Source organism: Microtus oregoni, unplaced genomic scaffold (genome assembly GCF_018167655.1).
Source record: "Microtus oregoni isolate MIOR12 unplaced genomic scaffold, Mior012 000003F_ref0000135, whole genome shotgun sequence".
NCBI classification, from domain to species: domain Eukaryota; kingdom Metazoa; phylum Chordata; class Mammalia; order Rodentia; family Cricetidae; genus Microtus; species Microtus oregoni.
In genome coordinates this window covers 1,004,769-1,031,187 of record NW_024543062.1, presented here as the reverse complement: position 1 = coordinate 1,031,187, position 26,419 = coordinate 1,004,769, and the positions used below count along the sequence as shown (strand labels likewise).

The window sequence follows — 26,419 nt, the reverse complement described above, 5'->3', positions numbered from 1 at the left end:
GTGCTGTATGCATTGCCCTCCCACTCGTCACCCAGTAGCCACCAGACTGAATTTTGTTCAGTGTATCCATGCAGTGTATCTATCTCACTGTCTCCTTAGCCACTCTGGCTGACTTGGTGATCAGATGGACTATCACAGTTAGTGCACAATATTCCTGTTTATCTCAGCATTATTTCACTTAATAAAGCCTTCATAGCTGAAGCAAAATAAGACACGAATAATACACATTCCCGCAATGTGACATGGGAGAATGGATCACCTCTGGTTCTATGGAAAAGCCATGCATGTGTAATGTGTAGATGTGACTGTATTTACCCACACACATATATTCTCAATCTCAGGAAATGATCAGGGGTCCTGAAAACATAGCCAGAATTAGGGTTCTTCATGGGACTTTGTATGTTCATTATATATTTCTGTGTAGAAATATTGTCTTGTGTGATTCTCATTCTCTGAACTCAGGGTCAGTACTCAGAGTGCCAGACTTTTTCTTTTGGGCCACCAACCAGCTCCCAGATCATGACATGGAAACTTATTCTTGTTAATAGTTCTGAATGCTTGGCCTAGCTTAGGCTTGTTTCTGGCTAGCTCTTTTAACTAAAATTAATCAGCTTCTCTTTATCTACCTTTTGCCTCAGGGATTTTCACTTCTCTGTCCTTCTCTATATCTTATTTCCACTGCTTCTTGTGTCTATTGACTAACAGCTCTACCCAGATGTCTCCCTTGCTCTGGCATCTCTTCTTCTCTTGTTCCTCCTGAGTCTAGATTTCTCCTCCTATTTATTCTTTCTGCCTGGCAGCCCCAGTTATGTTGACCGATGTTTCTGTCCCACCTAATCCTTCAGTCGTTCAGTCCCATAGAAACTCACAGAGATCTACTTTAATTATAAACTGATTGACCTATTATCTCAGGCTTTTTTATTAATGTTTATAACTTATATTAGCCCATAATTCTTGTCTGTGTTAGCCACATGGCTTAGTACCATTTTCAGTGAGGCAGTCAAATCTTGCTTGCTCTGTGTCTGGGTGATGTGACTGCAGACTGACTCCTTTTTTCAGCATTTTTCTGTTCTCATTGTCCCGCCTCTACTTCCTGCCTGGTTGCCCTGCCTATACTTCCTGCCTGGCTAGTGACCCATCAGCGTTTTATTAAACAAGTACAAGAAGCAAATCTTTACAGGGTAAAACCATTGTCCCCGTACACAGCTATCCCTCTCTTGTCTAGCTATTAGCCATTCAGCTCTTTATTAGACCAATCAGACACCAATTAGGTAGACAAGGCAAAACAAATGCAACATATCTTTACATAATTAAACAAATGCAGCATGAACAAATGTAACACAACCTTTGCACAGTTAAAGTAATATTCTGCAGCATAAACAAATGTAACACACCTTTACACAGTTAGTAATGTTCTGTAACGTAACATGTCTTTGCCTAGTTAAAATAACATTCCATAAAAGGCACGAATTTAACATCTTCACTCCAAAGTCCATGGATGATGTTCCCAAAGGTGGCTTGATGCTTGCAAGCCACACACACGTCAGCTAGGTCAGGCTGCTGACCCATCATTGGGGAAAGCTCACATTTGAAGCCGGCCTCTTCCACACCCTGCCCTCCCTACTAAATCAGAGGTTTGTAGTCAGTCTCTGTAGGTGAGGCAGGACTCTAAAGCTGGGGGCAGAGTGGAAAGGGAATGGTCTCCAGGATACAGCCTGGGAGTCCTTCCTGGGCACCTTCCCTTTTCTCCCACAGTCCTCAGTGAAGCCTGTGCCATTTCCCTTGTGACTGTCACAGGCTTGGTGGTTTCTTGGACAGAGTCACTTATCAAGCTTAAACTCTAATTACATGTATCTGGGCTGAAAATTGGCCGGGATCAGCATTTAAACTCCTCCTAATTGTAAGCAATGCTCCTCTCGCGAGCTGCCCAAGCTGTCTTCCTTCTTATCGGAACAGATCAGCACGCTCAATTACTTCACCACGCTCAGGCCCCTCTTCCCTGTGCTTCTGTGGCCGTTCCAGGAGTGAGCAAGGTGGTGACCGTGGACGTGAAAGGGAACTGGCAACGCTGGCTGAAGGTGCGGGACCTCACCAAGGGAGTGACCTATTTCTTCCGAGTCCAGGCGCGGACCATCGCCTATGGGCCAGAGCTGCAAGCCAATGTCACTGCGGGGCCGGCTGAGGGTGAGTGGGGCTGCACTGGTGACTGCAGCTGAGCACCATAGCTGTCACCTGCTTCGTGGGTTGGCAATTCAGGGACAGTCTCCAACAAATATTTTGGGTTCAGCAGCCAGAAAATGTCTTGGAAATTTCCAAAACACATTGTAAGCCAGGCAGGGCCGTACCCAGCAGCAATCCCAGCACTCAGGAGGTGGAGGGAGGCACAAGGATCAGGAGTTAAAGGCTATCCTCAACTGCAGAGATGGAGACAACCTGAGCTATATGAGACCCTGTCTCAATAAAATAAAAACATAAAGGCAAAAAGCACATGACATGATCTTCTGTGTGTAGACTCATTACATACACAGAAACATGTTCTCGAATGTTAAGTGTATATATTCTTTTTTTTGTTTTCTTGCAAAAAAAAAACAACCAAAAAATACTTATTAAAAATAAATGAGTTTTTTAAAACTTTTTAATATATACACTCTTTATGTGCAGCCCAGCAAGTCTCAGGGGTTCTCCCGTGTCTCCTCTGTGCTAGGATTGCAGGCACACATCTAGCCCCAAATCTTACTGTTTTTAATTGTGTGCATGTGTTTGCATGTGTGTAGGGTATGTGTGCACAGGTGTCTATAAGCGCAGTATCTGCCTATAGAAGTCCTTGTTTGGTGTCGTTCCCAATCACCCTTTCACATAGTTTTGGAGACAAGATCCCTCAGTGAACCCTGTGCTCACTGACTGACTAGATCGAGAGGCTGGTGAGCTCCCAGAATGCACCTGTGTCCACCCCGCTCATGTGCCAGGACTGAAGAGGCAGACACACTGACATGGGTGCTAGGGACCCAAACCCAGGCCCTCCTGCTTGTGCAGCGGGGACACCACTGACTGGGCTATTTCTCCAGCTTAGTTAACCCCTTTTTAATTTAATTAAATCATTTCTCATGACTTACCTTTAGAGTTCATTGAGGGATTTGAAGCTTTCTTCTCTGTGCCACCATACAGAGGCATATGTGTGCGTTCATGGTGTTCTATGATTCAGCAACATGTCTCTCCAATTCCTGTGTCCTGTGCATGCATCCTTCAAAATGTTTTTCTTATCAAGATTGTAAAAACCAGAGCTAAATGTAAGCACAAAAAGAGACAAACGCTTGGAGATCTTGCAGGTAGATAGTGCTGACTGCTCTCAGCATCTCCCTGAGCAATCTGTCATTGCTCTCAGTTGAGCAGTGGTGTAACTGGCCTTTCTAAACGATCCCCTCTGGGTCCTACATCCTCGGTGCGCACTGACCCCTTCATGCCTCATACCGATCCCGTGGAGCAAGGAGGGAAGGAAACCTGGACAGAGTCAGCCAGGGTGTAGAGTGCCCGTGATCCCAGCACTCAGAAGACGGGAAAGTCACAAAGTTAAAGCTAACCCTGGCTGTGTACCAAGACCCGGCCTCAAAAAACAGTCTAGGGCTGGAGAGATCTAGCTCAGTGGTCGAGAACACTTGCTGCTCTTGCAGAGGACCTGGGTCCATTCCCAGGGCCCTTGAGGGTGACTCACAACCATCTGTAACTCTGAATCTAAGACAGAGCTTCTCAACCTTCCTAATGCTGCAGCCCTCGGGTTTTGGTGATCCCTAACCATACAACTATTGTTTTGCTACTTCATAACTGTAATTTTGCTAGTGTTATGAATGGTAATGTAAATATCTGATTTGTAGAATATCTGATATGTGACACCAAAGGAATCTCTGTAGGTTTTTTTTCCTCTTTGCTCTTTGGGGGCCCACCACCCAGCTCCCAAATAACTATACGAAGGCTTATTCTTACTTATGAATGCCTGGCCTTAGCTTGGCTTATTTCTAGTCAGCTTCTGTTAACTAAATTATCCCATCTATCTTTTGTCTCTGGGATTTTACCTTTCTCTCCTTTCTATATACCTTTCTTTCCTTCTTACTCCATAGCTGGCAGTGTGGCTGTGTGGCTGGCCCCTGACATCCTCCTCTCCTTTTTCTTTTCTAGCCCCTCCTCCCTTCTCCTCTGATTTACTCCCTCTACCTGGCAGCCCTGCCTCTCCCTCTCCTGCCTTGCTATTGGCCAATCAGCTCCTTTTTAGACCATCAGGTATTTTACACAGGCAAAGTAACACAGCTTCACAGAGTTAAACAAATGCAACATAAAAGAATGTAACACATCTTTGCATCATTAAACAAATGTTCCACAGCATAAATGAATGCAACATGTCTTAAAATAATATTCCACAACAGGTCGCAACCCACAGGTTGAGAACTGCTGGTCTAAGGGATCTGATGCCCTCTCCTGTCCTCTGCAGACACCTGCACACACACACACACACACACACACACACACACACACACACACCATAAATAAATAAATAAAAATTTAAAAGTCTCTAATAGTTATACAAAGAAACCTGCCTCAAAAAAGCAAAAAAAAAATATTTTTTTCTTTTTTTAACTTTTTAAACTATTGTTTATTGAGCTCTACATTTTTCTCTGCTCCCCTCCCTGCCTCTCCCCCTTCAATCCTCCCCCAAGGAAAAAAAATCTTTAGTGCAAATAAAGTCAACATTTCTGTCCCCAATGAGGGACCACTATTCCCCTCAAGGCCAATATCTACTCACTTTGCTCTTTCTATCCCACAGGGTCCCCAGGCTCGCCAAGAAATGTCCTCGTCACCAAATCTGCCTCCGAGCTGACCCTGCAGTGGACAGAGGGGAATGCTGGGAACACTCCCACGACAGGCTATGTCATAGAGGCCAGGCCATCAGGTAGGAGCAGCAGGACCCTGAGCTCCTGCCTGGAGACCAGAATCAGGCACTGCCCACGTGGTGGTACCTCGGTCACCCTGAGGGTTGTGGTCTGTGGGGTCTCTGGCCTCCTCTCCTGGCATTTCCCTAGCAGGGCTGAGGTAGCGGGTGTGTGTGGAAGACGAGGCTCGTTTCTTGTTCCTTCTTAGTGCCTGGTTACAGCTGTGGGGCTGTGCTCTTAACCTCTCAGGCATTCAGCTTCCGATGCCTTAGCCGCGTGACACTCGGAGAGATGATAATTGTCACTCTCAGAGGAGGGTGGATGAGAAGCAAAGGACACTCGACGGCGGTTCAGCTCGTCAGGAAGATCGAGGAGTGTTTCAGGGCCTCGTCTCAGGGGTCTAATGCCGGCAGCCTGTGCAAGGAGCCTGGCTCACTGTGGGTAATTACAGAGTCCTTATTAATAGAGAAACGGCACATCAAGTGCTCTAACTTTCAGGCTCCTGGAAGCGCGGGCTGAGGTCCATTCCTGGACTGGGAAGATGGCTTAGGGAGTAAGAAGGCTTGCTGTACACACGTGGGGACCTGAATTCACATCCCCAGCACCGCATCAGAAGCAAGATATGGCTATGTGTGCATTTGTACCTGTAATCCCAGTGCCGTGGGAGGTGGAGACGGGAGGGTGGGTGAGGCTTGCTGGCCACTAGCCTCCTTGATGGCTCAGTGAGAGACCCGGTCTCAGGAGAATAAGGTGAGGGACAGAGCAGGGCACCTGATATCCTCCTCTGGCCTCGTGTATGTGCAGGGCTGTGAGCAACTGTTACACACTCTGTACATACACCTCACATATACATACAGACCCACTCCTGCCCCGCCTCCTTCCTTCTGACTTCTTCACATCTGCTCACTTTTTAAAACATTATTTTATTTTTTATTTTATGTCTACGGGTGTTTGCCTGCATGTATGTTTTTATATCATGTGTGTGCCTGATGCCTGAGGAGGCAATAGTGTTGGATCCCCTGGAACTGGAGGTACAGAGGATTTGGGAGCCACCATTTATGGAAGTTAAACCTGTGTTTTCTGGAAGAGCAGCCAGCGTTCTTACCTCCTGAGCCATCTTTCCAGCCCTTTCTTGCCCACTTTTAAACAAGTATTAATTGCATATATCAGTGGGAGTTTTTTTGAGAGGGTATACATGCAGCCCAGGTTAGTCTTGAACTCTCTATGTAGCCAAGGGTGACCTTCCTGCCCCCACCTTCTGAGTCCTGGGATCCCAGGTATGCTTTATTGTGCCCAGTTTTATGGAGTGCAGGAGATGGTACCCAGGGCTCCGGCATGCTATGTATGTTCCCTCCCACCTAACCCACACCCAGGCTCCAGGGTGGTGCTTTTCTGCGGGCTAATTTTGTTGCCTTCACATTAGTCCGCCTCTAACAAAGCAAGATAATTTGGAGGCAGAGCGCCAGTTACAAAGAGTACTGTGGTTGGGTGTGGCCAGTGCCCGCTTTGTGTGGTGTCATGGTGGGTACATGAACTGCCTCCCACAGGCTTGTGTGCTGGGACTAATTTGCCTGACACAAGGAGCTTAAGGAAGGAAAGATTTGACTTGGCTCACATTTCAGAAGGTTTAGTCTAAGGTCACTTGGCCCCATGTGCTTGGCAGAAAAGTCAGGTGGAGGGGACAGGAAGCAGACAGAGAGACAGGAAGAAGCCAGGGACAAGAGCTCACCTGCAGTGGCCTACTCCCTCTAGCTAGGTCCACCTCTGAGATAGTTCCCCCGCAAGCTGGTAACTGAGCATTCAGCACACAAGCCTGTGGGAGGCAGTTCATGTACCCACCATGACACCACACAAAGCGGACACTGGCCACACCCAACCACAGTACTCTTTGTAACTGGCGCTCTGCCTCCAAATTATCTTGCTTTGTTAGAGGCGGAGCACAGATCCTTGGGTTTACCTTAACATGGTCTCCTCCAACTCCATACGTGTTACCACAAGCACCAGAAGCTGGTCGTTCCTTATGACTAAGTAAGACTCCGGTGTGTATTTGTGCCACACCTCCTTTTCCCATTCCTCCATTGACAGGCATCGAGGCTGAGCCCCCATCTTAGATAGCAAAGCTATCTCTCAGACATACCGACCTCATTTTCTCTGGTGGTTTACCCAGCACCGAGATGGCTGGATCATCCGCAGTTTGTTTTTAGGGTTTTGGAGGAGGCTCCATCCTGTTCTCCATAGCGACAGGCCTAATCTGTATTCCCACCTGCCGTATGTGAACGTTCCATTTGGTTTCAATAACGAAGGGTGGACGTTATTGGGAAATGAGTTGCTGCTGCTTTGAGTTGGGTATTACCGCTGGGAGCTGGGCGGGGGCAGGCGAGGGGTGTCACCAAACATGGGGAATGCTAAGCAGCCTCACCGTGACCTTCAGATGGTTGCAAGGGCTCCCAAGGAATGCCTGAGTGGGAACGCAGGTGAAGCACCAGGCATGCTTCAGGAAGTGGCTTCTTTCCCAGTGGCTGTGGTGTTAGGAGTCATTTTGATCTGGCATTAAAGGAGGTTGTGAGACCCAAAGGGAAGAGCCCTGGTGTGGCCCTGTGGCAGGCAGTTCCTCTCCTTTCCCTTCTATGTTGCCTCTGAGTGCTTACAAGTCAGAAACACCTTCTGGAAGCATCGAAGGAGAAAGACTGGGGAAGTGGGCAGGGGAGTGGCCTAGCGAGTAGAGCACTGGCCACAAAAATGTGAGGACCAGAGTGTGATGCCTGAAAAGAGAGGTTCTCAACCTGTGGGTCGCAACCCCTTTGAGGGTGGAACGACCCTTTCACATTTGTCCTAAGGCAAATGGAAAACACAGATCATTACATTATAGCTCATAACAGTAGCAACTTTATGGCTACAAAAGTAGCAGCGAAAATAATTTTAGGATTGGGGGTCGCCACAACATGAGGAACTGTATTAAATTGTGGCAGCGTTAGAAAGGTTGAGAACCTATGCTGGACACAGCAGAACATCCTGCAACCTGGGGCTCCCACAGCAAACTGGGGGGGGGGGTGGAGTCAGGGGGTCCCCCCTGAAAGCTTGTGAGCCTGCTAGGTCCTAGCTACTGGCGTAAGATCAACAAACGAGATCCGGCCTCAGATGAAGTGGGCGATGAGGACCAACACCTGATGATCTTCTGATCCACACACATGTGCCAAAGCATGCCCATGGCCAAGGTGCTACCTATGCATGTTTGCATGAACACGCCTGTGTACACACACACACACACACACACACACACACACACATATGCACGCACATACACACACAAAAAAACAAAAACAAAAAACAAAACAAAAACACAGCTTCTTCCTGGGTAGAGGGCAGTGGGAAAATTTGGTAAGATATGAAATTGTCAAAGAACGAAAACACTAAGATAAGGCAGGAAGGAGGGCAAGAGGGAGGGAGGGAGAGAGGGAGGGAGGGAGGGAGGGAGAGAGGGAAGGAGGGAGGAAATTCTTTGGCTCCAGCTTGATGGACTGGGGCCCTGGATGACATATGAGGAGCAAGGCACTGGCCAGCTCTAGACGGGTACTCAAGTCAGTGAAGGTTCTGGGCCTTCTGTGGTCATTTGGTCCTCTCCACAGCACCGGGGACAGCTAACCAAATCTCTACAGTGACTCTATGTTCAGAGTTGACTTACGCTATCTCGGCACTGACACTGGAAGACAGTTGTCACCCATGTCCCCTTGTGGATCTTGCTGACTGACCATGGTGGGCTGTTGAACCAGAGCCTTTTATTGGAAAAATAAAACACAGCATGGTGCCCGGTCCCCTCTGCAACGCAGGCCAGCCACAGCTCACAGCGGCATGAGGGCTTTTATAGATTGTCAATATTTAAACACCTTGCTGGGACCCAGGGGCCTCTGGATCTCAGCTGTCATCTATTTCAGGCCTCATTACACAAACCATTAAACACTCTATCTTCTCATTTTCTCCACCCAAGCTCCCTGGCAAGGCCTTCTCGGGGTGGAGCCCTGGTTTAGCAGAGCCCTGCCTGCCTGGCATCTAGAAGGGACAGAGACACTCAGCAGTAGGTGTCCCGTAGCCCAAATGGTTCACCCTGATACATTCCTGCCTGGGCCCTCCTGGAGACAATCCCACCAACACTGCCTCCATCTGTCCCCATCCCTGTCTTCACCCCTGACGATTTCGCTGAAGAGCCCATGACTGTTGCACCCAACGGTAGCTAATGACAGTCACATGGGGCTAAGTCACAGAATCTCCTATTCCAGAGAGGGTGGTTCCCGAGTGTGGCCTGAGGACACGGCCATCGAGCCCTGCCAGGACGGCTGACCAGCTGGTTCATTTCTCTAAATTGTGAGCAAGCCTCCCCTGGAATCGTGTTGCAGAAAGCGCCGGGAAAGCAGCTATGCGGTGGGCAGACGCGGATGATTTATTTACGCAAATTATTCCAAGGCATTTTGCTGTGTAGCTCTCAGAGCCTAATTTACATATTTACACAATACACTGGAATGGCACTAAAGGCACTATAAATATACTTTCCTCTCCAAAACAGCCATGAAATATATATTTAGGACGCACCCAAGGCAAGCAGACATTGTATTGCTGTTTTCACAGATGATGCTTTAGCCGTCAGGCGAGGGATGGGGCCTCTCCACCCTCAGCCCTCCTGGGTGCACCCCAAGTCCTTTCGCATTCATAGTGTTTATTGTCAGTTCTTGGCGAGGCGAATTTGAGTTGAACCAGGAAGAATACCAATATCTCCAAGCTGGGCATAGTGGTGCAGGCTGCCAGAGGATGAGGCAGGAGGATGGTGAATTCTAAGTCAAGCCAGGCTACAGAGGGAGACCCTGTTTCGACAATAAACTAGTGCAGAGCTGAAGAGATGGCTCAGCTGGTACAACGCTCGCCAGGCAAGTGTGAGGGCCTGGGTTTGATCCCTGGAACCTACGCTCAGTAAAACCAGACATGATGATGCGTGCTTGAATCCCAGTGCTGGGGAGGCAGGGATGGGCTGGTCCCTGGGGCTCTCTGGATAGTCAGCTAAGTCAGCAAGTCACAGGCCATCAAGAGACCCTGCCTCAAAAACCAAGGGGGACAGTACCTGAGGAATGACACCCGAGGTTTTCCTCTGGCCTACACATGCACACATGCACAGGCATATTAAATAAATGAATGAATAGTCATATCCTTTGAAGGTTTGAGATCTGTGTCAGCAGGTATAGCATGTAGACCTCAGCAGGGGCTATGCCTCATGCTGCTCTCCCTCCTCCTCCCACCAAATGCCTGGGTATCCTCCTCCTCCCCTGAGTCAGTCTCCTTCATTGGCCATCCCTGCCATGAGACTTGCACCAAGTGCTGTCTGCAACCCTGGGCAAGGACCAGACAAAAGACATTTTTATTGGCAGCTGTGTTCAGCCTGTTGTTTAAGCCTCGCCTCCTAGCTTGATGGTTTATACGGAGAGAAACGGCAGCGCTTAAGAAATAAACGACTGCCAGGCGCCCACTCACTCAGCGCTGCAGGCTGGCGGTCAGGCTGTTGGCTTCGTGAGTTACCGGGACCCGCAGTCTCGGTAGTGAGTGGCAGTTTCATTCAGCGTGGAGACCCTGTTTAATTAGCCGTGGAATCAAACTTTTGTATTGGCATGCCGTCTGCCCTGGTACCTGCAAGCGCTTATGCCTGGGCGTTGGAGGGATACTTCCAGTGAAGTCCCCTTGGTCATGCTGCGTTGGGCTCTCTCTTGGTTTAGAAAAGATGGAATAGCGTAGGGAACAAATGCATCCCTTACACTGGGGCTGGGAGCTGCTGGCGTTGAGGGATAAAAGCTGACTGATTTCATCCTCTGAACACAAGCATAGCCTTTGACAGTAGATGTGTTTGTACGGGAAGAGCCGTCCGTCTGTTTTTAGGGTCTCCATTCTCTTTCTTTGGGTAAACAACACAATGGAGGAGGAAAATCACAGAGCCCATCTTCTCTAAGGAACACCATTGCAGAGAGCTGAGGTCCGCAGTTCCACCACCTCTGTGGGCTGTTAGGACTGTGGTGACAGTGACGCTTGCTTAGGAACAGTTGCAGCATCCATGTCCTGGTGCTTCCTTGCTGTCTTAAGACCTCGAGGCAGACTTTCTCTGACAGTGCGCCAAGAAACGAGATGGATGATCCAGGAATCAGTTCCCTGGGGTTACGTCATGGGGAAGTCAGTTCAGAAGGATTATGCAGGGGTCAGTCGCCTGAGGATCTGTCAATCATTCATCCAGGGATCAGTCATTTGAGGACCAGGCATGCAGGGGTCAATTATCTAGGGTATCAGTCATCACCCAGAAGGTTAGCCATTCAGGGAATCGGTCACCAGGAATCCAAGGTCACCCTGACTGTTACCTTGTGACATTCGCAGAAGACCAGGCACCTGGGGGTTAGGCAGGAGATCAGTCAGACGCGTGCTAATCACCCGGGGACCATCCAAGAGACCTAGGGGGTCTGACATCCAGAGACCAGTCTCCCAGGGGACTGATCAGTCACCCAGGAGATGAATCAGTTGCTCAAGGGACCAGTGAGTCAACCAGGAGACAAGTCAGACAAGTCAGTCACCCAGGAATTGGCCCAGTATCCACCGTTCAGGATCAGCCAGTAGAGACCTGGCCTTATATGTGACATGCGATGACGTCCCAGCTTGCCCGTGGTGAGGACAAGGGGGTCACTTGCCCACAGTGCCCAGGGTTTTCTTGTGGCAAACACAGTCCCGCCGTCCTCGCCTGTTGCGATTGAGATGAAAGTCCAGGCACTGGGGAGCTTCTCGATACAAGGAAAATCAGTGGCACAAATCTCATTATTGTTAATAGTTCTGTAATGTGATATTTCTCACAAATTTGTGGAGGTATTTTCTCCATCACTGATTTATTGAGATATTTAGCAGCATAATAAAAATGAGAAAAACAACCCACAGTTGGGGAACAGTGGCCGCTCTCACAGCTGCCAAGTTTTGTTGGTTTTGTTTTTTTTTTTTGTCAGTCCCCCTTCCCCCGCCACTGGAGATCACCATGTAAATATTGGTGTGGATAAACAGCCCAGTGAATTATAATCCACATACGACATGCTAATTTTAGAAAACAGAATTAAGCAAAATAAAAAATGCAAACATTTTCTTCCGTTAATTCCGAAGGAAATCGTCTTGGCATGACACCACCCTCCCCCATTTTTGAGTGTAAGTGGATTGCTGAATAAATCACTCTGTGTTGAGATTCTATATCAATATTTTAAAATGTTTTTATAAAAAATGCACAGAGCTCCTGGAGCTATGACAGAGCTCTTAAAGTAAAATGTGGTCTTTGGGTGACGATAGGAGCAGGGAACATCGTGTGTGTCCCCAGCGACAGGAGAATATTAAGTAAACATGAATGCAGAGGACGCCAAGAGAGCTCAGCACAAAGGTGTTCCGACCTCAGATGCAATGGAAATCCTCCGGGCTCCGGGGCTCTCATCTAGCTTTAGTGGTTTTGAACAACACCCAGTCCCGCAAGCCTGCATTTCTTCTATGTTTAGACTCTGATAGCATAGCATTATCTTTTTAGCTGAAAACATGCCACAACGCATTCAGCATTTAGAGCCTTGGAGCTATGCATGAAGAAAATAGGGGTAATTGTTATTTCTGGAAAGACTGTTGAGTTGGGGCCTGGGAAGAGACTATGGGAAGCAAAGATGGCTGCCTGGCGAGGTGAATAGACGGGTGGGTGGATGAGTGAGTGAATGGTTGGGGGTGGTTATGTTGGTGGGTGGAGAGATGGGTGGGTGGGTGGGTGGGTGGGTGCGTAAGTGGCTGAATGGTGCATAAATGGGTATGTGGGAGAATGGGTAGATGGATAGGTGAGTTGGTGAGCAGGTGCATATATGAGGAATGGGTGGATACAAAAGTGGATGGGCTTGTGGCTGAGTGAATGATTGGATGGACCAATGGGTTGGTAGGTGAACTGATAGGTGGACAGGTGAGGGAGTGCATACATGGGGAGTGGGTGGATGGCTAGATGGATGGGTGGCTGAGTCAGTGCATAGGGGCCCAGATGAGGGAGTGGGTAAGGATAAGTAGATGGATGGGTGGGCAGTTGAGTGGATGGGTGGGTAATGGATGGATGGGGGGTTTGTGGGGATGGGTATATATGTGTAGGTTGATGGGTAGGTGGGTGGATAGATGATAAGAACCAATGTCTCATTAATTCTTTAAAAATTCCAGAGCCCTGGGGTATACAGTGAAGTAAACCGAGCATACACTCTGGAGCTGTGGGTGGAACGGCTGCAACTTCCTGAAATGTGGCCGGGGGAGCGGGAGACATGCCCTTGCTTTCCCTCTTCCTCCTGTCCTAGACTGTGCATAGCCTGTGAGCACAGAGATTCCTGAGCCCCGAGGGGCAGAGGAGCATCCCGCCACAGAGTGGGCCCTGAATCTTCGTAGATGGACAAGGGAATGTCAGGAGCTCCAGCGCTCTGCAGGTCAGGTGTATTAAATGCACTATGACTCTGAGCCATTCTTAAGCAAAATTCACATAAGAACTATAAACCAGGGCTGGAGAGGTGGCTCAGAATTAAGATCACTTGCTACTCTTAGAGAGGACCCCAGTTCGGTTCCCAGCATCTGTTTCAGGCAGCTCCCAGTTGCCTGTAACTCCAGCTCCGGGAGAGCCAGTGCTCTCTTCTGGACACCAAAGGCACCTGCACGTATGGTATGTATAATTCACATAAATACTTACACATACCTCAAATAAAACAAATCTTTAAAAAATATACCTAAGCCACAGTGACATTCATTCTGTGCACATAAACCTTGTTATTTGGGGAAAGGGGAGGGACCACCTACGCTATAGTTTGCCGTAGTAACATTACCACCCCTGACGGGTCTCCTAATGAGCAATAACCCACGACGTGAGTATGTAGGAATAAATCACAAGGCTGTGTGATTAAAGGCCTCTGCTGCTGCCTTTGAAGCCATCAGCATCACCTCATTCGTTAACCTGTGACTATCAGGGCCTCGCCAGGGCAAAGTCTCAACCCCGAGCAAACACAGACTCATACACGGGCGATCTCCTCCTGTTTACCGATGGGCTGATCCATCCGAGAGCATCCTCTGTGAAGGAGGTGTGGCGAGGTTTCATTTCCAGTCACCCCCAGGCATAAAAACAGCGGGTGCATGCACATGTATATTCATTGGGCTCTCCCTCCCCCAGTCGCCGGCTTTTCTGAGTCCCGCATGCCTCTGCCTCTAAGAGGAAACTGAACTTGGGAAGGACTTCTATTCTACATCATGGGAACAGTTCAGGCTCCGCGCCCACCTTTTACCAGAAGCCTCCTTGGGGAATCATTTATATTTTATTTGCAATCACTCACACTGCACTGACGGCGTGTGAAGCAGTGTGCTGAGCACGTTATAAATAAAAACATTTTGAATCCTCAAGGCAGGCCTACACGGGATGTGCCTATGTTATCACCGTTTGATTGACAAGTCCCAGAGAGGGTGAGTGCTCTGCCTGAGGTCACACAGCCAATGACAGAACCTGGGCTATGTAGTCACAGAGTTTGTTCAGCCACAGTACTTTGGGATTTTAGTGCGTTGTTGTTGTTATTGTTAAAACATGGCCTCCATGTAGCCCAGGCTAGCCTAGAACTTGCCATGAAGCCAAGGATGACTTGATCGCCCCACCTCCACCATGTGAGAGCTTGTGTCACCATGACCAATTTCACTGGCTGTGTTTCCTTCGTTCTGTTGGTTGGTGCTGTGGAATCAAAGCCATTTGCCTTTTTCTTCTTTTCTATAAGACATTTTCTGGCTTTGATCTTATTTGCATTTTCCTAAATATCAGAATTTACATAAATTTAGTATTTGCCTACAGTGGAAAACTATGTATAAAAGAAAAGTCACCATGTGTGTTGGTATGTGTTTGTGTGGTGTGTGTATGTATATATGTGTATGGGTGTGTGTATGTGTGCGGGTGTGTATGTGTATGTGTGTGTGTGTGTGTGTGTGTGTGTGTGTGTATGTGTGTGGGGGTGGGTGGGTGTGGTGTCTCCCCGTGGAGGCCAGAGACACCCTCAGATGTCATTCCTCAGTCACTCTCCTCCGTGATCTCTCTCTAGCTGGAACTCACTCATTAGGCCAAACTGGCCACCGAGCACTAATGGTTTTCCTGTCTCTGCCTACCCAGCTCTGAGAATTGTGTGTGCCACCTGGGAATCGAACTCAGGTCCCCATATTTACGCAGCAAACCATTTACCCCTGAGCCACCTCCCCAGCCACACCTTAGCCTTATTAAGTGCACAGCTCAGTAACTTTGAGTAACTTCATGGTGCTGTGTCTCCATCGCCTTTCGTCTTGGAAACCCAGACCCTCCCCACTGAATCCCATTCCCTGGAACCCACCATTCCACATTCTGTCTCCAGCACTTAAACAACCCTGAGGACCTTATCTCAACAACATTGTACAGTATGTGGTCCTTTATGACTGACTGACTTCACTGGGCATCTGGTCCTCAGCATCCATGCTTACTGTCAGAATCCCTTTATTCTGAAAGCGGAGTAATATTCTGTTGTGTGAACATGCAGTGTTTTGTTTAGCCCTTTGTCTGTCCATGGGTCACTTGGGTAGTTTCTACCTTCTGGCACTGTGAATATTACTGAGAGCATGGATTTGCAAGCATCTGTCCAGAATATAAAAATCTTAAAAAAAAAAATGTGTAGTGGTAGTGCCAGGCCATTGACTAAAAAGCCAGGCTGGGGCAGAACTTGGCAGTAGCGCACCTGCCTAGAAACCGTCAGTGAGGCGCTCGGATAGTGGCTCAGCCACGAAGCGCTGCCGAGTTTGCTCCCTAGCAGTTGTGATACAAATAAAACACTCACTCTGCATTTAGGGTGGGCTTGACACTGCAGGGGCTCAAGACGCTGGGCATTGCTAAGATATTTTCATCTGGGAAGTGGCCCTCCAGGCAGAAACCAGGGTCTCAGTCCCAGCAGAGGGCATTGAGCTCTAAGGGTGGTACCCCCAACCATGTACCAGGCCTGCATTTCCTGCATAATCCAGCACTTTGCTCTGAAAGAGATGAACCGCAGACAGATGGATGACAGCCAGTCCAGGAGCACAGATGTCCATTCTGTCCACAGTGCATGGAGAACGCTGTGCACCACCCCAGTGGTGGCAGCAGTGAGAAAGGGAGCTATGCCTCAAACTGTCCCCTTGCCCAGCTGGCTGCCTTTTGTTTCCAGCCACAACAGGGTTGGGACCCGAAATGAGTGCAGGCCAGCGGGTGACCAGCTCGTGCCCAGGTGGAGTTGTCTGTAGGTCAAGAATGGGATCTAAAGGGTCAGCGATGGGGTGTGTAGCACAGGCAGGGAAAGCAGCAAACCAAAAGGGAGCCAGGGTCCCTAAGATGACATCAAGTGGGAAACCAGGGGGGATCTAGAACCCATGAGAATATGATAAGGAGGAGAGAGATAAGAAGATGCCACTCCCAACGATGAGATGGTTCGGTCATGCCTGAGGACCCGTTTGGTGCCAGAGCTCACATGGTGGAAGAATGAAGTCCCACAAGTTGTCCCTTGATCTCCACATGTGCCCCATGGCATGTCCATACCCACACACAAAATAAGTAAGTGTAACAACAAATAAAGACATGGTCACGCCCCGCTCACTACACTCTGGGGATTTGCTGATCAAGGAGACACGCCTCTCCACCCGCGGTCCTCTCCAGCCTCTGGGGCTGCCACCAGATGCCCTGTCTTGGGCACCTGTGAGCTGGCCAGCCAGGCATGCAGGCAGCCAGGTGCCTAGGACTCATCTCCAGAAGAGCTGCCCTGACCTCTGCTCCATCTCTGATTCCTCTTGCAGATGAAGGCTTATGGGACATGTTTGCAAAGGACATTCCCCGGAGTGCCACCTCATACACCGTGGGCCTGGACAAGCTGCGGCAAGGGGTGACCTACGAGTTCCGGGTGGTGGCCGTGAACCAGGCAGGCTTTGGGGAACCCAGCCGCCCCTCCACAGCTGTGTCAGGTAAGCCCTTTAGGACACGTGAGGGGTGCTGTCCTTTCTCCAAAAGACAGGAGCAGGAAGCAGAAGTGGAGCAGCTCCAGGGGGGAGGAGCTGCTGCAGATAGCAGTGGTGAGCAAGGAGTAGATTGTACTCTGCAGCTTCTCCCTGGGGCTGCTTTCCTCAAGCAGAGCCCCAGACATTGAGCCACTGCCAAGGACACTGTACAGACAAGGTGAGATTTCCATGCCAAAGCAAGAACTCAAGCATGGCAGCAAGCACTTGCAGTCTCTGCTCTGCATAGGCAGGGAGAGGGTCCCTGGGGCCTGATCTGTGAGCTCCAGGGCCATGAGGGAGCCTGTCTAAAAGGGAGATGGGTGCGATTCCTTAGAATGACACCTGCCATTGACCTCTCTCAGCTGACCTCTCTGGCCTACACCACACACACACACACACACACACACACACACACACACACACGGAAAAGGATATAAAACACTGCTGGTTCTGTGAAGAACTGGTGTGAAGAGCTTCATGCCCACATGGCCTTGAACCCCACACAGCAGACAGCAGATAGAATGCAGATCCCTCATTTCTTCCCTGGGGCATCATCCACAAACAATTCTGAGATCCCACAGCATCCAAGCCAGCCATGGCTGCCATCTGAACCACAGTCAGTTTGTGACATCCTTCAGAAATGCTAGCTTCCATCACCCACTGGCCTTGCATCAGGATCCAAACCCTGGGATGAGAACTCCCCACAGGACAGCTGAGGCCTCTCCTCCCTGCCAAGAGGCAGAACTGGCCGGCGCTCCTGGGTGGCCAGCCTGAGAGTCACAGAACTTGCTCTGTGAGATACTGAATGCACAGCCAGACACCCCACTTACATCCTTCGGACTCAGAACACTGTCACCGCCTGAGAAGCCCTGTGGTGTGCCATTATCCAAAGCCAATTTCCCCTTTATTCCCAGCATGCACTCATTCGTCATCCAGCCAATGAGATACTTAATGCGAAGGTCTAAGTGTTTTCTGCAGGTTTTGGCAGCTGGAGACAGACCCCCGGCTCTGCCTATAAGAGGTTTGTCATTCAGGGCCCTCGGTACCATTTAACCAGCTCACAGGGACACCCCTGAAAGGCAGGAGTGGGGGCCTGTAGGCCCAGCACCTGTAGAGAGGACATTTTCCTCTCTTCAGGAACAGAATAGAACAAACAGGAAGGAGGGCGCATGCATACCCTTCGCCCAAGCAGCTTTTACACAAAGCATTTTTGAGTAGATGGCTCTAAAGCAGGTTTGAACACAAAACCCACAGTTCAGCTCAGTTTTGCTAGGAACATAAAATAGCACACAGGCCCAGACTTCAGGGGCTCCTGGACCAGCCGAGGAGGCCAACAGGTAGCTAAATATGCCCAGTGGCGTCAAATCCAGAGACATTGAGAGGTCAAGGTCCCCTTGTTTGTCACCAAGGGGAGCCAGGAGAAGAGGTGGGTGGGGTGGGGTAAATCCATCCAGGTAGATTTCTCCAATGAGGGGATAGGATAGTAGAGAATGATGAAGATGGTTGGGACCAGGTTGCCAGTGAGATCAATGATGTAATGAAGCTAAGCCCACAGCATTTGTGGGAAGGCTGAGCCATAGAGGAGTGACAGGGTCCCCCTTAATGTCAGCGTTTCCAAATAGGTAGGATTAGAAGAGGCATGGCGAATGTTCTCAAGGGTAAGGTCACGAGTGGGAGAGGGAGTCTGGTGTACATCCATCCTGTCCTATTTCTCTTCCTGTTGCCCTGACAAAGACACCTTAAGGGAGAAACAGTTTGTTCTGGCTCCCAGCTCAGTGGTGCAGTCCATCATGGTACGGAAGTGATGGAGGCAGGAGCTTGAGGCAGCTGATCACAGCACATTGACAATGGAGGAGCAGAGAGCCGCGAATGCACACCCAACTCCCTTTCTTCACTTAGTGTGTCTTAGGGTTTCTATTGCTGTGAAAAGACACCATGACCACGGCATCTCTCATAGAGGAAAATGTTTAATTGGGACTGGCTTACAGTTGCAGAGGTTCAGTCCATTATCATCATGGTGGGGAGCATGGTGGCATGCCATCAGGCACAGTGCTAAAGAGGTAGCTGAGAGTTCTACATCTGGATCTGCAGGCAGCAGGAAGAGACAGTGAGACATGGGGCCTGGCTTGAGCCTCTGAGACCTCAAAATGCACCCCCAATGACACACTTCCTCTAATAAAGCCACACCTATTCCAAAAAGGCCACACACACTCATTATGGCCTGTGGGGGGGTCATATTTATTCAAAACACTAAATATAGCCTAGGCCCCTAGCCAGGGAATGGTGACACCCATAACTTAAGATGGGTTTTCTGCCCTCATCAGTTAACCTGACCGATCTGATGACCCCTTACAGTGCCCAGAAGCTCCTGCGTGATTCTAGATCCTACCAAGTTGAGAGTTAAAGGCAGAGACCCCCAAGCTTTATTCCATAGAGAAAATAGAAAAATCCCTGAGTGTGGATTCCCACATGTGCTATGGAGCTTATGAAATTCCCAGAAGAGGATGTGCTGGGCTGTGATAGCCCTGACTGGAAGCTCCTCTCCCAGCTGCCAGGTTCTGGGGAGATGGCTATCAGGAGTCACTGTGGAGCCTCATCCTATATGGTCTTTTCCGCAGCACAAGCTGAAGCCCCGTTTTATGAGGAGTGGTGGTTCCTGCTGGTGATGGCGCTCTCCAGCCTCCTCCTCGTCCTCCTGGTAGTCTTCGCACTGGTCCTGCATGGGCAAAGCAAAAAGTACAAGAACTGTGGCACAGGTATGGCATCCGCCTCTGTTTCCCTGTGGTTACCTGGCATTTGGACATGAGGACTGACTTTTGGTTTCTCTGCTAGATCTACCAAGGTCTCCTTTAACAGTGCATAAATATTATGGAAATAAGTGTCTCAGTGGTAGAGCTGCCTAGACTGCCCCAGTGAGGGACTGGGGTGTGGCTCAGTGGTAGAACCCCTGCCTAGAATCCCCCAGTGAGGGGCTGGGGTGTGGCTCAGTGGTAGAGCCCCTGCCTAGAATCCCCCAGTGAGGGGCTGGGGTGTGGCTCAGTGGTAGAGTACTCTCCTAGCATGCCAGAGTCCCTAAACTTCATCCCAAGCACTAGCCAACCAAGAAAAGAACTCCAGGCTGGAGATACAGCTCCTGCCCCCTTATATTAGCCATGTGTCTTACCCATGGTGTTGGACTTGCTGGGTTCTCTGAATCTTCCTTCCCACACCTCGTTGCTGTTATGCACTCGTGTTTTTAAACCTGACTAGAAGAAAAATCTCATCCCAGCCCCTCTGATACAGGGATAAACTGGGACCCACCTCGGGTATTTGGGATAAGCTCACTGAGTGTGATGGAAATTTCCTAGGGAAGGGCCTCTTTCATATACTTTCCATCCCCTCCAAATCCCCTCGTCCAGCGCTGACCCCTCCGAGGGTCAGTTCCCTCATGGTCAGCAGAGCTCCATGCTCAGCACTGAGCCGGCGCCCCATCTGTGCACGTATGCTGTTGGACTGATCACCATCATTAAAGAAATAAACACGTAGGCGGGGGATGAAGGCAGCCACAGGAACGCTCATGTGGTGCAGCTTCTTAGACATGGAGGTCAGGAGAAGGCCAATGGAGGCATGTTTCTCAAATCAATGCTATGGTTGCATCTTGAGGAAGAGGAGCAGAGCAGGATGGTATGAGGGTCAGCCTATGGATGCTGCACGGACCCCACAATGCTACACGAGACGAGAACACATCTTCACACACTTCACATGGATGCTCTTCATTGTCCTCAGTTCTTAGAATCCTCATAATGACCAGTAAGACCACTTCTTAGCAACTAGATAAGAGCTTTACCTCTGCGGGCTTCCGCTCCCCACCCTCACCCCAGCCCCCGCCTCACTGCAGTTATCAAAGCTGAGCCAGAGAACACAATGGGGCTGGGGAGGTAACTCAGTTGAGAAAGTACCGACTGTAAACATGATAACCAGAGATAGATCCCCAACACTCATGTAGAAAAAGCTTGACCTGGAGTGGAGACAGGTGGATCGCTGGGGCTCCCTGACCATCTTAGCTTGATCTGTAAGCCCCAGGTCCCAGTGAGAGACCCTGCCACAAGAAAAAAAATGGTTGGTTGCTGGTGATGATACCCCAGACTGACCTCTGGCCTCTGCCTCCACCCACACATGCACATGTATACATATGTATACACACACACACACACACACACACACACCCCACAACTACCAGGCTACTTAGACCTACCTGTCAATCTGTCTCTACTTTCTAGAAAGGTCTGTCCTTACTAAAGGGTTGTAGATCTGTTAATGGAGATCACAGCCACCCTAGTCCCCTGGGGACCCCTGCCAGGCATCAGTGCCGCTGGAGGGGTTAAGGAGATAGAGCACCTAAATCGCCCAGACACCAGGAATCCATCCCTGCAAGGAAGGGTTCATTCCTTTTCTTTTCTGTATAAATTCACTTCTAACAAGTGTTCGTAAATCAGATTTTATTCCTCTGGGATTTGCAGAGTATGAACGGCGTGTCATTTCAGTGAGTTAATGCAGATACACAATAGCATGAAGTCTTCCCATGCCTCTCTCTCCTCTTCCATCTGGAAAGCACACTAGACACCTTCCAATACCCAGCCTCCCCCTAGGGTATTGATTTAGCATTATAATTGAAGCCTGAGTTTGGGGCTTGTCTCCCAGAAGGTGACTTGGGGTGCGGAATTTAAGCCTTTTATATCCTTGGTTGTTTCCTAGCAAGCGCCTGTTAGCCCCTCTCGTTGTGTCCCCACCAGTCAGACACCCATCATCACATCCCTGAGCAGAGGCAAACTTAGCATCAATTTACTGCACTGGCTCTAAGGTCTTGTAAGTCTCAGAATCCTGCCACCTGGATGGTACAGGGTGCCCGGAGCAGGGACTCCTCTCAGAGTGAACATATACCTTTACCATGTCTTGGGGGTGGGTAAGACTGTCCTAGAGGCAGCAGGATAGTGAGGAACATGCCAGATAAAATCCTCACCTTCAAAGACACTCTCAGCCCACATAGGAAGGTAGAAGACAGTCCCAGCTCTCAAGTAAATGTGTTAGTGCAAGCTTCCCAGATGGAGGTTGGAGAGATGGCTCAGTGAATAAGAGCCATCTCTCTTATTCACTGTACAATAAGTGTACAAGCATAAAGATCTGAATTCAAATCCCCAACTCCCTTGTAATATCTAGGGCATGGCAATACCCGTGTCTATAATCCTAATGTTATGTAGGTGTTAACCTAATCTAGAAAACCCTCCACAGACATGATCAGAGGTTTATCTCCTGGGTGATTCCAAATTCCAATAAATTGTCAAGCAATACTGAGAGATGACTCAGAAGGTAGAGGCACCTGCTGCCAAGCCTGAAGACCTGAGTTCAATTCCCAGGACCTGACTCAACTCCTGAAAGTTGTCCTCTGACCTCCACACAGGCGCTGTAACATTCATACCCACAGAGACATACCAAATAAGTGACTAATAGTTTGTAAAGTTTAACCCAAACAGATACACATTTGTAGATGTATTTAAAAGCCTACAAATCAGCGGTTAATGCAAAGACAGAGGCAGCCATCACCACCGTCCATTTGGGACATCTTTCTCACTTTAAGGAAACCCTTTTCTTTACCCATCTTACCCATATAAGCCTGCTTTTTACTTTCAATTTCATTGCATGATTGTGAGTCTTTTAATTTTGTGACTTGTGAAACATCTGACTTCCCTGACTTTTAATGAGGGTATGCATTCTGAGCACATTTTCATAAAATATTGGCAAGGATGCTGGCATTTTGGCATCGGGCAAGATAAACACTGAAATGCTAATAATATCGCTCTTCTGCTCCAGTGCTGCAAGGCACGCACGTAGCTTCGCTCCTCGGCTCGGCTCTGACTGCCTCTCTAGCTGAGGCCGATGCCGGGTGATTCTGGGGTCACATCTGACAGGAGCACAGGGGCTGGTGGTGCTGACTGAGCCACCCCTGTGTCACCACAGCGGACACATTCCTAAGACTATGCCGCTTTCCCCCTCGGCTCTAGGTAAGGGCATCTCCAACATGGAAGAGTCAGTGACCCTGGATAACGGAGGGTTTGCCGCCTTGGAGCTCAACAGTCGCCACCTCAATGTCAAAAGCACCTTCTCAAAAAAGAACGGAACCAGGTAGGAGGCTGGGCTGAGCCACTGAAGGCCGAATGCCTGGCATGTATCCCCCCATCCACAGGCACTCACCAAACAAATTCCATATACAGCAAAGCAATGTGCGTCTGTCTGGTAACTCCTGTGCTCCTATGGGACGGGAGACAGAGATCCTGGAGGCTCATGGGCCAGCTACCCTGGTATGCACAGCAGCAAACAGAGTCCCTGTGTCAAACGTGGTAGAAGGCGAGGACCAACACCAGAAGTTGTCCTCTGACCTCCACGTATGAGCCATAGCATTTGCACAATTGCACTCACACACATAACATACACACATACACATACGCATGCACGCACATGCGTGCACTTATGGTCACATGCATGAGCATCTATACACAGATCTGAGGAAGTGCCTTCCCCGAGTAACAGATTGTAGGATTTTCCACGTTAAGGGTGCTTTGTCTCACAGAGCCAGTTTCAATATGAGTCTGCTTTTCACTGCAGTGAGACTCAACAAGGCAGACGAAAGGCTTGGTTGATCTATGTCTGCCAAACTTACAGTGACAAACTCATTGTGCCTCAGGATGCTTGTGTCCTCTGCCACTCGGGGGCTTGAATTGTTAGAGGGGTAATGAAACCCAGAGCTGACTAAGCTGACCTCTATCTCTGGAGTAAGGGGGTCCTAGCTGCTCATCCTCTTGGCCACATTCCAGGGCACACAGACACACACACACACAGACACCCCCCAACACACACACACACACACACACACACACACACACTACATTCATTAGGACAGGAAGTGGAAGCTAATGGCACCCAGTCCCCTCTTTCCATTTCACCTGTCTACTGAGAGTCAAGGTTTCCCTGTTGAGTCAGAGAAACTTGAAAAGGTCATCACAGAACTTCCAGACCAAGAGGGGCTTGACACAGGGGACTTTAAAAATTCGCTGCAGTGTTCCACGTCCTGCTGCAAGTCTGTCTCCACTCCTGAGAAGCATAGCCTTGAGGCCCATAGTCCAAGGATAAGCAGTCCTCTGTGGGTTAAGTTCCCGTGCCTACTACATAAACGGGAAATTATTTTGTGGTAAAGTTGGAAGGTCCTGGCCCACAAAGGAATGTCCCCTAGGAGTCCCCCACCAAGAGAAGAATGGACATCTTGTGTCACCAAAACAGGAACCTGTGGCTCCCAGGGGAACTATTACAAATGTGGGCTAGAATGTGTAGGTACTGGATGAGGAAATCCTTCCAGAAGGGCCTACTGAAGCAGACCTCTCATCCCAGCCACTCAGGATGCTGAGGCAGGAGGATTGCAAGGCTAAGGCCTGCCTGGGCTATGGAGCGAGTTCAAATCCAGCCTTGGGAATAGAGTAAGACCCTGTCTCAAAATAAGGAGAGGACTAAAGAATAGCTCAGTAGGTAAGCATAAGCCTAGCATCCCCCGCCCAGTGAGGGCTGGGGAAGTCATTAGTAGAGCATTTAGCTAGAGTCCGCCGGTGCACAACTGGGTATATGACTCAGTGTGGCATCATAGGGTATACTATCGTGTGCACGGGGTCCTGGGTTCAATTCCTAGTACAGAACAAGAAAGCCTTTTCCATCTCTCCACTTCCGCTACCTGGACAAAGGAGACTATGCGTCCTCCAGCCACCCTATGTCCAAGCAGCCTCAGAGGGCTATAGATAGGGACAGACCCACACTGGCTCTTAGATTTGTGAGGTTCCCTGGCCCAACTCGGGAGCCATCTTTTGTGTGAGAGCTCAGGGGAGTGCGAGTTTGGAAGGGTGGTGTGGACAATGGGTGCCCAGGCGTCTGAGCCCCAGGCACTGAGGTAGGTTCTGCAGAGCTAAGGTCAGCTCTTCAGTTCACATCCCACCTTGTCACTTGGCCGTCTGAGAGAGCACAGCTGTGACAATGGGTGATCTGAGACAGCCAGAGGGTCTCAGCTCAGCTGCTCCATGCTCACATAGTCCTGGAGAGGAAAGGGCTCACTGGGCTTCATACGTTCATCCACGACAGTTGGCCTCTCTGAGAGTCCTGAACTTTCTCACAGGGTCAGGTCCCATCACGAGCCCACAGAGAGCCACAGACAAAACCAGATTAAGTCAGAAGGGAAAATTAGTCATTTGTTCTCACCTTAACAGCCCCAGGTTCACAGGTTTAAGGGAACAAAGGGACCAGGGCTGTTTGTAGGATATCTGCATGTTCACAGAGCCCCAAGAACAAGGCCTGTAGGTTACATGGGTCACCCTGGATGCTCCCTGTAGCTGAAGTCTCACATACCCTTAAAATGAGGCCTAGCCGGGCGCACGCCTTTAATCCCAGCACTCGGGAGGCAGAGGCAGGCGGATCTCTGTGAGTTCGAGGCCAGCCTGGTCTACAAGAGCTAGTTCCAGGACAGGAACCAAAAAGCTACGGAGAAACCCTGTCTCGAAAATAAAGAAAAAAAAAATGAGGCCTAGAGCCAGCCATGGTGACACAGGCCTGTCATCTCAGGGCCCAGGTAGGAGAACTGCCAGTTGGAAGCCAGCTGGTCTACATAGTAAGACTCTATCTCAAAGAAGAATAACAGAGACTTAGATGATAGCCCACTGGGTTAAGTGCCTCCCGTGCAAGCAGGAACCTGAGTATAGAGTCCCAGCACTCATATAAAAAGCTGGGCATCATGGCTCACGTCTGTAACCCCAACACTGGGAGAGTAGAGATGGGCGATTCCTGGGGCTCCGTTGCCTGCTAGTTTAGCCCAACTGCTATCATACTCTACCTTAAAACTAAGGTGTTGAGTGACCAACCTCTGTCCTCCACATGCATTCACATACATGTAGGCATGTATCACATGTATGTACTCATGCATAACACACACGCAAATAAAAAAACTTTAGGAGAGGCACAATTGGTTCAAAGCTCTCTGGTCAAGCAGCGCCTGCTTCCCTTGTAGTGTCTTAGATTAAAAAAGAAGAAAGATCCCTCTAAATGGTTAGATGACAAATGAGTCTATCCGAAAATAAATCATTTTTGAGGTGGGGAGAGTAGAGGCCCTGAGCTCAGTAAGATGGCTCAGCAGCCTGATGACCCGAGCTCAGTTCCTGGGGTTCACATGGTAGAAGAGAACCAGCTGCTGCAAGGTGGCCTCAGACCGCCACACATATGCCATGGCACATGCACCTGTGAGCACACAGACATACACGTTAAAAAATGAAGAGACCTTTGAACCTCCTTTGGGCTTCCCTGGGAAAACTATGGCAGAGCCCACCCCAAGGGAGTCGTAATAGCCAGGATGCCAGACTCATTGGGAATAG

General features: G+C 49.3%; 1 protein-coding gene across 1 annotated transcript in view; it reads left to right on the top strand.

The window, feature by feature from the left end:
* LOC121446547 (protein sidekick-1) overlaps nucleotides 1-26,419 on the top strand; it is a 958,674-nt gene that overhangs the window by 919,594 nt on the left and 12,661 nt on the right. Inside the window, exons 39-43 of the mRNA XM_041649217.1 lie at nucleotides 2,023-2,184; nucleotides 4,814-4,939; nucleotides 16,788-16,952; nucleotides 19,604-19,741; nucleotides 23,024-23,144. Coding sequence (XP_041505151.1) covers nucleotides 2,023-2,184; nucleotides 4,814-4,939; nucleotides 16,788-16,952; nucleotides 19,604-19,741; nucleotides 23,024-23,144 — 712 coding nt within the window. The remainder of the gene's footprint in view (nucleotides 1-2,022; nucleotides 2,185-4,813; nucleotides 4,940-16,787; nucleotides 16,953-19,603; nucleotides 19,742-23,023; nucleotides 23,145-26,419) is intronic.